General features: G+C 50.8%; 1 protein-coding gene across 2 annotated transcripts; it reads right to left on the bottom strand.

The window, feature by feature from the left end:
* Positions 1 to 772: 772 nt before the first annotated feature.
* Positions 773 to 11,525, bottom strand: ZNF668 (zinc finger protein 668). 2 transcript variants are annotated; one of them, XM_073648825.1, is made up of 3 exons: positions 11,193 to 11,524; positions 10,985 to 11,074; positions 773 to 2,798 (listed from the first exon to the last, which is right to left on the bottom strand). In XM_073648825.1, exons 2-3 carry the CDS (start codon positions 10,997 to 10,999, stop codon positions 1,122 to 1,124), a joined length of 1,692 nt encoding a protein of 563 aa, XP_073504926.1. In that variant the 5' UTR covers positions 11,000 to 11,074; positions 11,193 to 11,524; the 3' UTR covers positions 773 to 1,121. The 2 variants fall into 2 exon arrangements, with proteins under 2 accessions (XP_073504926.1, XP_073504927.1); XM_073648826.1 differs by lacking the exon at positions 10,985 to 11,074 and having other exon boundaries at positions 11,193 to 11,525.
* Between the last annotated feature and the right edge of the window lie 52 nt (positions 11,526 to 11,577).

Raw genomic sequence — 11,577 nt, 5'->3', positions numbered from 1 at the left:
GTATATACGGGACAATGTGCTGCCGCTGCATGCCGTAATGTCATCACACCGGACTAACAAGTGTTTTGCTTGTTTGTAGGGTGAGTGACGGGGTGGATAGTAGGTAACGAGCATCTAGAGGGGCCATAATTGAGAGCGGAGGACGGTGCACTGCCATGACGACCGGCCATAAATCTCAACCAGTGATGAGGAGACATAATGGCAGAACTAATATGGCCTCCGCTTCTTCGACGGGTGAAATAAAGCCGGGGCTGCGCTAGTGAGAGTCCGATGTCATGGCGTCCTCAGATTATCACCGGGCGCCATGTTGTCATGAAGATATTATTCCACAGGGCGTGGATATTGATGCGGACGGTGATCGGGATCCACACCGAATCTTCATGACACCCGGGTACCTGACAAGGACGATCTCTCAGTAGTGCAGCCTCAGGCTCTCGGCCTTTTATTATGTTCACTTCCGATGTGACTCGATATCATTCAGGAGTCTGGAACAGCTGGGTGATAACAAAAATGGCCGTCAGGAGGCGTCATCCAGCTTCTCCAGGCCGTGGAATGATAAATCGGCCTCGTTATTCGGTAAGCAGGAGCTGATATGGCGGCCATATTGCTGGTCATGAGCCGTCGCTGTGGTTACGAGGTCGTCCTGTGGGGTCGACTGTCATGTCTGCTCTGAGGACGGCTCTATGGGGGGAGACACGGACTCCTCCATCCCGCGGGATGAAATCCCAGCTCACAGGCACCATTCTTTCACAAACATGGCCGCCTCACCGTGTTAAATGAAGGCAAAATGTTTTATTTTTGCGGGGGAAAAAAAAAATACTGAATTTCATAGTCCGGTCACATGACCTCGGCTTATTACAGTTATACGTGTGTGCGAATCTCCGCTTTCCCCTCAGTCGGGGATACGGGGCCATCCTGTACACCCCCCCACAGGCAGCAGATACCCATAACACAATGGCCGCCGTCCCTCAGACTAAGTAATGGCAGTAGTTACTGATTACACGCTGCTTGGCTTTCCCAGGATTGTTCACGTAGTGGGGACGAGTGGGACAGTCTGCCCTAACAAGATGGCCGACGCAGGGTCTGTGTTGTCCTGTACAGTTCTTTGTACGAGAACACGTTCAGCTCGAGGTGGGCGACTGTTCTATCACCTCCATGTTTCCTTCAGCTACTTTCTCTAAAAAGGAGACCAGAGGATCAAAGAGCGGCGGAGGCTCTACGGAGGCCGGATGGAGGGTCAACGTGGTGATCTCCTCTTCATCCTCCTCACCCTTCACCTCCTTGTCATGTGTCCGCAGGTGCTTACGAAGGTCGGAGGGGACGTGGAAGCCCTTGCCGCACTGTTGGCACATGTGGGGGCGCACGTCACTGTGAATGCGTTGGTGCTTCCTCAGCCCAGACTTGTCCACAAAGCCCTTGTCGCACTGGTCACAACGGAAGGGCCTGAGCTCCGGATGAGTTCTCTGATGGTTCCTCAGGTCCATCACGCTCAGGAAGATCAGTGCACACTTATCGCAGGTGGTGGACTCTTCCTTCTTCTTGATGTCCTCCTGTTCAGGCTTCATGTGGGTTCGTTCGTGTTTCCGTAGACTCGACGAGACGATGAAGGTCTTGCCGCACTCCTCGCACTTGTAGGGTCTCTCTCCGCTGTGGGAACGTTGGTGTTTGCTGAGTCCGGAGCGTTCGGCAAAACCTTTACCACACTCCATGCACTGGAAGGGCCGCTCCGTGCTGTGCAAAAGCCGGTGCCGCTTCAAGTCCCAAGAGGCCACAAATGTCTTGTCACACTCCGGGCATCGGAAGGGCCTCTCGCCAGTGTGGATTCTCTGGTGCATGGCCAAATCAGCCGGCTGCCGGAATGGTTTGCCGCACTTGTCGCATCGGTACGGCTTCACGCCCTGGTGAGCACGCTGGTGCCGCCGGAAACTAGACGGGTCGGAGAACATGCGGCCGCACTGAGGGCACAGGTAAGGCTTCTCCCCGGAGTGTGTGCGTTGGTGGCTCTGGTAGGAGGACAGTTGGGTAAAGTCTTTGTTACATATAGGGCACTTGTACGGTTTCTCGGCAGCGTGAATGCGCTGATGACACGTGAGGGAAGACGAGCGGGAGAACGCCTTACCGCAATCCGAACACAGAAAAGGCTTCTCCCCCGTGTGGCTCCGTTCATGGTTCTTTAGGTCCTTTGGCTCGCTATAGGACTTCTGGCACACCTGGCACTGGTATGGCCGCAGCCCGGCATGACTCCTCCTGTGCTTCCGAAAAACAGACGGGTCCGCAAACCCCTTCCCACAATCAGGGCACGAGAATGGGCGCTCTCCGGTGTGCAGACGCTCGTGGATCCGCAGTTTGGACGGTGTGGCGTAAGCTTTTTCACATTGGCTGCACTTGAAAGGGAGCTGCCCGCTGTGCGTGGCCATGTGTACCCGCAGGCATATCGGCTGCATGAAGGAGCGCCCGCACTCTTTACATACGAACGGCTTCTCCCCTGTGTGGCTGCGCACATGGCTCTTCAGCAGGGAGGCAGTTTTGTAGGATTTATTGCAGTGTACGCACTGGTGGCGCTGTTCGCTTTTTGGCCCTTGAGTCTTGGGTGTCGGAGGCTGGGAGTCATCAGCTGAGAGGTGCACCTGGCAGTGGCGCTTGGCACGGGGCCGGTTTGGGAAGGTTTTGCGGCAGGTCAAACAGCGGAAGCGACGTCCACTCTGCACAAATCTGGGAGACTCCTCAGGATCCTGCTCGATGGACACCTCGATCTCTCCAACAGATTCCTGCTGCTCCGAAGACATCGTGGGGAAGGCCTGGAAAAGACGAGGGGGACCCAGGATTAATTCAGTGAACCTCCACTTACTCCCAGTATGGACTAGACACAACAACAATTCAACAGATGTAAAGACAACAATCACATCAGTACAGCTCCATGCAATTATTTCTGGTAATCTGGCATCCCCTGTATCCCAGATACATGCGCCAGACTATCAGGTAGATACCCAGAAATGCTGCAGGTGACTATGCTTATACTCGATCATCAGGATTATGTACAGTTCTAATCACAACTATTTATCTCTTTCATAGGAAGCATCTTTAGTACTTAGTAGAGACCCTCTGGCTGTTATGACCTGATTTCCCCTGACTGTTATAACCTGTTGCAGACTCCAGCTCCTGAAAGCATTTTTTGAGAAAGCTGAGCCCAGTCCTCATGGGCAGTGACCTACAGATCACTAATATTCTTGGGCTGTCAAACGAATGGTTCGAAAAGTTAAAATAAAAGATAGACGGGTTCAGCGACCCCCTCCGGTGAAGCGCAGCAGGGGCTCGGCGATGCTCTGGGGCTGGAGACCTGCAGCATGTGGAGGTCAAGATGAATCCAATCAAGTATCCGACAATCCTAGGAGAAAACCTCATGTCTTCTGAGAGGAGTTGAAGTTCGGGGCGACATTGGACCTTTCAATAGGACAATGTCCCCACCACCTCACAGTCCACCATACCTTGGTTGCAGGAGACGTCCTGGATGATTCTGGATGTGTTGGGATGTGAAGAAGGTGGCGGTGGAAACCCAAGAATGTTAGTGACCTGGAGGACAATAGTAAGGACGTGGTCAAGACTCCTCTGGAACGCTGCCAGAAGCCGGTGTCAGGCGATGGATCATGTTTGCAGCAGGTCACAACAGCCAGAGGGGCTCTACTAAGTACTAAAGACGTTGGAGGTGACTAATCCTGAGACGGCAGCAGTCAGTACAGGAGGCATCTTGTGCTGAATTTGGAGGAACCTCGTTATGTTCGTTGTGTTCAGATATTTTGCAATAAACAAATGAAACTAAAAAGAGCAGAAAGTTTGTAATTTTTGGCAATAAACAAATTACAGTGAAGGCGATGGAATAACTGTGATTGCAACTGTGCTATAACGTGCCGGACTATCAGGATTACGTACTACAATGTGCCTGATTATATAACAGCAAGTGGAATATCACACGGAAATATCTGAGTTTGTATAGACCGGACTGTGCAAATGGAAATAATGCTGCCGAGAAAGACGCTTCAGACATAGAAGTGATAAAAAGAATCAATTAACTAAATACAGTTAAGAGAAATATAAATCCCCTCAGTATCTGGTGACCGCCCATCACCTCCATCGTCAGTATCTGGTGACCGCCAGTCACCTCCATCGTCAGTATCTGGTGACCGCCAGTCACCTCCATCGTCAGTATCTGGTGACCGCCAGTCACCTCCATCGTCAGTATCTGGTGACCGCCCGTCACCTCCATCATCAGTATCTGGTGACCGCCCGTCACCTCCATCATCAGTATCTGGTGACCGCCCGTCACCTCCATCATCAGTATCCGCTACGGGTGTGTCAGTTGTGACAGACAGTCATACGGGGTGCGGCTGTAGAAGGTCGCTGCGTTTGGCCTTGCAAACATCTTCCTGATCCCTCTCCCTTTAGGACCCAGCAGTGATCCTCACCTTCTGCTGCTAATTAGCACGCCCTTACTGTATCCTTAAATACACTCAGTTTCTCCAGAGAGTTGCTGGTGCTAGACTGTTCTTATCTATTCAGGCCTGGAATTCTAGCAGTCGGCTAGAATTTTCTTGGAGTTCCTTTGTGGAATGTTGCCGTGTTTTCTCCGGTGTCATCTGGAAGCTTAGTGTATTCCCTTGTGTGTACTTTGGTTTGCAGTGGGGCCTGACTAGTGCTCACCCCTCCCTACCTAGGGTCTTGTTTTAGGGTCAGCTAGGGCCAGGTTTCCTGCTCGGCGATAGGTGCAGAACCTATATAGGGTCCGTAGGGGAGTCAGAGTTTGAGCTGTTTAGGGGTTTCCACTCCCCCTTTCCCTACTTATAGGGCACCATTCCCTTTTCCTGTCGGAGACTCCTAAATGTTGGGGACTCTGCGGGTAGGCCGGTCCAGCTTGAGCCCGAAATTGCCCTCCCGGACAGGTTTTCAGGATGTAGAGACAAGTTTTTTGTGTTTGAAGAAGCTTGTAAATTATACTTTAAGATTTGACCCTACTCCTCTGGAGACGAGGAGCAGCGAGTGGGGATTGTGATCTCACTGTTACAAGGAGATCCTCAATCCTGGGCTTTCTCTTTGCCACAGGGTTCTGCTTGCCTCCGATCAGTGTAAGGATTTTTCGGGGCTTTCGCCCTCATCTGTGATGATCCTGACCGAATCTCCTTGGCTGAATCCAGGCTACGTCACCTTCAGCAGTGGAGACTTATAGTTCCGAATTCCGCAGATGGGCAACCGATACCAAGTCGGATGACCCGGCTCTTAGAAGCCAATTTTGTCAGGGTCTTTCAGAAATGTTGAAGGATGCCTCGGCAGTGTACAAAACCCCTGGGTCCTTGGACGCTGCCATGGCATTAGCAGTACGCGTAGATAGACGCCTTCAGGATAGGAGGGTTTGACCACCCTCTCCGGAACCCCCTTTTCGGGGCAATGCCCAATTGCCGGGGGCGGTCTGGGGGTGAATCTGTACTTATGGATTTGGTGGAACCCAGGCAGTTAGGGGGAGCTACTGTGTCACATATTTCCCCTGAAATCCGCAAGAGAAAGGGTATGTTTTTTTGTGGTAAAAAGGGACATTTTATTGGGGTCTGTCCCTCGGTTCCTAAGCAGCAAAAAGGAACATCTGGAACTCTATTAACTCTTGGTAATGTGGAGTTGGATAATCAGGGGTTGTGTTTGTCTTCTACATGCAGTTCTCGGTTTGTCCTCACGGCAGAGGTGGTGCTAGAGAGCAGGACTGAGAAAATGTCTGTTTTTGGACAGTGGAGCTGGAGTCAGATTGGTTGATGCTGAGTTTGTGAGAACTTATGGGCTTACTTGCAGTACATTAACTAAACCCATCCCTATTTATGCCATCGACTCAGCGCCACTTGCACAGAGATGTCTGAAACAGATTATACATGATATAAGACTGATGGTGGGGCCTTTTCATTATGAAGTAATTCCTTGCTATGTCCTAGATGGTCTTCCCACTCCGGTTGTACTGGGTCTACCCTGGTTGGTGTCTGTGAAGCATAATCCGTTGGAGGATTGGGAATCCAGGGAGATCATTGAGTGGGGAGATTACTGCCATGAGAACTGCTTAAACATTTCCCTTTCTTCAGTCTCTACAGAGTCCTTACCTGCATTTTTGTCCGGTTTTGAGGACGTATTTTCTGAGAGGGGTGTCAGGATTTTCCTCCTCATCATGCTTATGGCTGTCCTATTAACCTGATTCCCGAAACTAAACTACCCAAGTCCAGACTGTATAATCTTTCTGGCCCTGAGAGACAAGCCATGAAGGATTTCATTGCGGAAAGTCTGGAGAAGGGACCCTGCCGCTTCACCCGTGGCGGCAGGGTTCTTCTTTGTGAAGGAAAAAGATGGCGGTCTACGTCCCTGTTTAGGTTTCCGGGAATTGAATCAAATTAATGTCCGACATCCTTATTCTCTTCCTCTGATTCCTGATTTATTCAACCAGCTATTGGGAGCTAAAGTGTTCTCCGAGTTGGATTTAAGGGGCGCCTATAATCTGGTTAGAATCAGAGGGGGATGAATGGAAAACGGCTTTCAATACCCCTGAGGGGCATTTTGAGAGTCTGGTTATGCCTTTTAGTCTCATCAATGCACCTGCGGTTTTCCAGCATTTCATAAACTATATTTTCCACCATTTAGAGGGCAGGATTGTGGTGGTCTATCTGGATGATATTTTGGTTTACTCACCTGATTTAGAGACACATCAGGGTCATGTTAAACAGGTACTACAGATTGTAAGAGATAAACTATGCCAAACTAGAGAAATGTGTTTTCGATGTCCATGAGGTGCAATTTTTGGGGTACCTGTTGTCACCGTCGAGTTTTCGGATGGATCCAGAGAAGATCCGTGCTATACTTGATTGGGACCGTTCCGAGAACCTGAAGTCATTACAGCACTTTCTGGGCTTTACTAATTTTAACCGGAAATTTATCCAAAATTATTCGGTAATTGTGAAACCCCTCCTGACATGACAAGAAAGGGGTCAGATTTTGCTAAATGGTCGAATGCCGTCAAGCAGGTTGTCTCCTCTTTAAAGAGATGTTTTGCCCCGGCACCTATACTCAGTCAACCCGATGTTTCTCAACCCTTCATCGCATAAGTTGATGCGTCGAAGGTGGGGGTTGGGGCTGTGTTGTCTCAGGGTCCGTCCCCTGGTTTATGGCGTCCGTGAGCTTTCTTTTCCAAAAAGTTGTCTTCGGCCGAAATTATGACGTGGGTAATAGGGAACTTTTGGCAATTAAATTGGCTTTCGAGGAATGGCGACTTTGGTTGGAGGGGGCTGTCCATCCTATTACTGTTATCACGGACCATAAGAACCTGTGATATCTTCAGTCTGCTAAACGTCTCAACCCTAGTCAGGCTAGGTGGTCTCTGTTTTTTTTACTAGGTTCAATTTTGTAGTCACTTTCCATCCAGGCGTTAAAAACATCAAGGCTGATGCTTTATCCCGGAGCTTGCCTGGTGGTGGTGACCATGAGAACCCTGCCCCTATATGCAGAAGGTGATAGTCATTTCGGCCTTATGCCCTATGACATGGAGGGTGAGGTGTTGGAGGCTCAGGGGGACACCCCTGTCTCCTGTCCTTCGGGGAAGTTATTTGTACCATCTAATCTGTGCCATAAATTAAAGTAATTAGGGATCATCATAACTCTGTGCTTGCTGGTCATCCAGGTAGTAAGGCAACTGCGGATCTCCTTTCTCGTCGTTTTTGGTGGCCGGGGTTGCATCAGGATGTGGTTGAACATGTGTCTGCTTGTAGTATTTGCACGCGTTCTAAAGTATCGCATACCCGTCCTCTTCTGCCGCTGCCAATTCCTAGCAGTCCATGGACACACTTGTCCATGGATTTTATTACTGACCTACCACTTATCCACAGGCAAGACTGTGGTTGTAGATAGGTTCAGTAAGATGGTACATTTCATCACATTACCGACACTTCTGAATGCCAAGACCCTTGCTCAGATATTCATTAATGAGATCGTGAAGCTTCACTGGGTTCCTTCCGATGTGGTGTCAGATTGGGGGACACAGTTTGTTTCTAAATTCTGGAAAACTTTCTGTATTCGACTGGGGGTGCAGCCGTCTTTTTCTTCTGCCTTCCATCCTCACGCAAATGGACAGACCGAGCGCATAAATCAGAATTTGGAAACTTACCTCACGTGTTTGGTCTCCGAGAACCAGGAGGATTGGACAACTTACCATTGGCCGAGTTTGATATAAACAATCATCGCCAAGAGTCTACTGGCAGGTCACCTTTCTTTGGTACATACATTTTCATCCACAGTTTGGTACCTTTAGTGGTGGAGGGGCTTCAGGAGTTCTTGAGGAGGAGAGTTTTGCTTTGTCGCTCTCTTCTGTGTGGTGGGGGGGGGGTTCACAGTATTTTGAAAATCATGGGAGACAGATACAAACGTATGGCTGACAGGAAATGCTCGCCAGGTCCGGACCCAAGTGTGAATGACTTTGTGTGGTTGTCTACCTGGAATATTAAGTTGAAGGTTCCTTCCTGGAAGCTGGGACCTAGATTTATTAGTCCCTATAAAATAACCACTGTCATTAACCCAGCAGCGTTTCATCTGGAGTTACCTCAGGTTCTTAAGATCCACAATGTGTTATACAGGTCTCTGCTTAAGAGGTATGTGGTATCTCTTGAGTCCTCCCCCTTGCCGATGCCCCAATCATGGTTGATGGCAATTTAGAGTTCCAAATTTTCGAAGATTGTGGATTCTCGTCTTCAGCGTCGTTCACTTCATTACTTGGTGCACTGGAGGGGTTATGATCCAGATGAAAGGATGTGGGTTTCAGCATCGGAGGTGAATGTCCCTAGGTTGGTTCGTTCATTCCATGCCTCTCAGCCAGATAAACCTGGTCCTGAGTGTCCAGAGACCACTCGTAGAAGGAGAGGGGGTACTGTCACGAGTGTCAGGTTTGACAGTCATACGGGGTCCAGCTGTAGAAGGTCGCTGCATTTGGACTTGCAAACATCTTCCTGATAGTTTCATGATCCCTCTCCATTTAGAACCCAGAGGTGATCCTCACCTTCTGCTGCTAATTAGCACGCCCTTGCTGTATCCTTAAATACATGGATTGTTGCAGTGTTTTCTCAGATGTCATCTTGAAGCTAAATTGTATTCCCTTGTTTGGTCCCCTTGTGTGTACTTTAGTTTGCAGTGGGGCTAACTAGTGCTCACCCCTCCCCCTCCCTACGGCCTTGTATTAGGGTCAGCTAGGGACAGGTTTCCTACTTGGCGATAGGTGCAGAACCTATATAGGGTCCACAGGGGAGTCAGGGTTTGTCGCTTCAGCTGTTTAGGGGTCTTCACTCCCCCTTTCCCTTCCTGTAGGGCACCCTTCCCTTTTCCTGTCGTTATACGCTGGGTTCTCCTCATACTCAGCGTGACAGTATCTGGTGACCGCCCGTCGCCTCTGTCATCAGTGTCTGGTGACCGCCCGTCACCTCAGTCATCAGTGTCTGGTGACCGCCCGTCGCCTCAGTCACCAGTGTCTGGTGACCGCCCGTCGCCTCCGTCATCAGTGTCATGTTATGGAGGATCTCAGCAGTAGGTTGTGCCATACATCTTGGCGAACTTCCCTCAGATCTTCTGTGTTTGAGGATTGTGTGGATCCTTCTGTCTCTTCATGTGATCCCAGAGAGACGGGATGATGTGAGATCAGGAATCTGGGGCCTAACCTCACCTCCAGGACTCCTCGTCATACCCCATGACAGAACTGAGCAAAAGACACAAGGTAGTTATTCTGCATCAGCAAGGTGTCTCCCAGGCAAAGATTTTACAGCAGACTGGGTTTTCATGATGTACTATCCAAACCCTTCCAAAGAAGCACAAAGAAATGGGCAACATTTAGGACACAGCGTCAATGTCCTAAGGAAACTTAGTGCAGCAGATTAAGACACAGCATAATTGCTTCCCTTCAAAATCAGAAGATGTCCAGCAGTGCCATCAGCTCATAATGAGCAGCAACCAGCTGCACCCACACACTGATTGGAGATGTCTGGCCAGAACTTGTCTTCATGGAACAACTGTAGCGAAAAGCCAAACCTTCTACATGGAGTCAAGGACAAGAGCTCAACTCTGCACGAAAACAGAGTAACCGGGGGCAGAAAGCTGGAGCAGATCTCCGGACTGAGGGGTAAAATGTGAAATAATGAGCTGTAAGAGAAGAAGTGCTGGATAGCGGCACAGTGATGAGGGTCTGCAGGAGCAGTGACGCCCGATGGGGGGTCCTACAGGACTGTGGCTGCAATTCAGCAGATGGAGCTGTGGATTTAATCAGGATTAATGGTGTCCTCAATGCTGAGAAATCCAGGAGACACTGACCCATCATGTGACACCAACAGGAGGCGTCTGATCGGCCGCAAATGTATTCTGCAGCGAAGGAGGCGACGGGCAGTAACTAGATACTGACGATGGAGGCGACGGGCGGACACCAGATACTGACGATGGAGGCGACTGGCGGTCACCAGATACTGACGATGGAGGTGACCGGCGGTCACCAGATACTGACGATGGAGGCGACCGGCGGTCACCAGATACTGACGATGGAGGCGACGGGCAGTGACCAGATACTGACGGGCAGTGACCAGATACTGACGATGGAGGCGACGGGCGGTCACCAGATACTGATGATGGAGGTGACGGGCGGTCACCAGATATGGACGATGGAGGCGACGGGCGGTCACCAGATACTGACGATGGAGGTGACGGGCGGTCACCAGCTACTGGCGATGGAGGTGACAGGAGTCCCCGGACGCTGTGGACGGGGCTGTCGCCGGGGGGGGGGGGGTGTGTCTGACAACATGGTTGACGTTGGGGGGGGGGCTGACGACACGGTTGACGTCGGGGCCATCGCCGGGGGGCTGACATTGGTGGCCGTCGCCGGGGGGCAGATGACGGGGTGGTCACATTTCCATCTCTCTTCAGCACTTTGCAGGTTGATAATTACCATTAACCCTTCCATGTCTGGAGCTTCTTCTCCTCCTCACTTTCTGGCTTTGCAGCATCACCTCCTCCTGCCTCAGACTTCTGCACAGCCCTGTACAGACGTGACAGAAGATGACACAGGTGAGGACAGCCCAGCTCTGTATATACTGACTGCACACGGCTCCGTATACGGACACATCCCCTCCGCCGGGGCCGCACCGGGCACTCACCTGGGGGCTTCTGGCGGCCGTTACACCCTCTGCTCCCCACACTCAGCCTCAGAGCACAGGCAGCAGACAAAGCTTAACATGGCCGGACCTAGGACCCTGGGGGTTGAGGAGGAGCCGACGCCGGAAGTTCTCAGTGCTTCACTATAAACGTCCCTCCCGTGTATGAGCCGTAAAGTGAGACTGAGAAAGCAAAGAGCATTAGATATGAGGAGCCGGGACTGAGCTCCCGCCCGGCCTCGCAGCCCAGCTGCCCGCACCGTCACCAGCCTGCAGGGAGCTGTTATCAGCTGGACGGAACTCTTCCTCTCATTTCTTGTTTCCAGCGGGAAGACTTCAATCGTGCGCACAGGAGAGGTTGAATATCTCTCCTCTTCCCTGATTGGTC

Source organism: Phyllobates terribilis, unplaced genomic scaffold (assembly GCF_046119375.1).
Source record: "Phyllobates terribilis strain yellow unplaced genomic scaffold, ASM4611937v1 Scaffold_9__5_contigs__length_417890890, whole genome shotgun sequence".
In the NCBI taxonomy this organism is placed as follows: Eukaryota; Metazoa; Chordata; class Amphibia; order Anura; family Dendrobatidae; genus Phyllobates; species Phyllobates terribilis.
The sequence above is the reverse complement of the archived record's forward strand: the minus strand, read 5'-3'. Positions and strand labels throughout refer to the sequence as shown.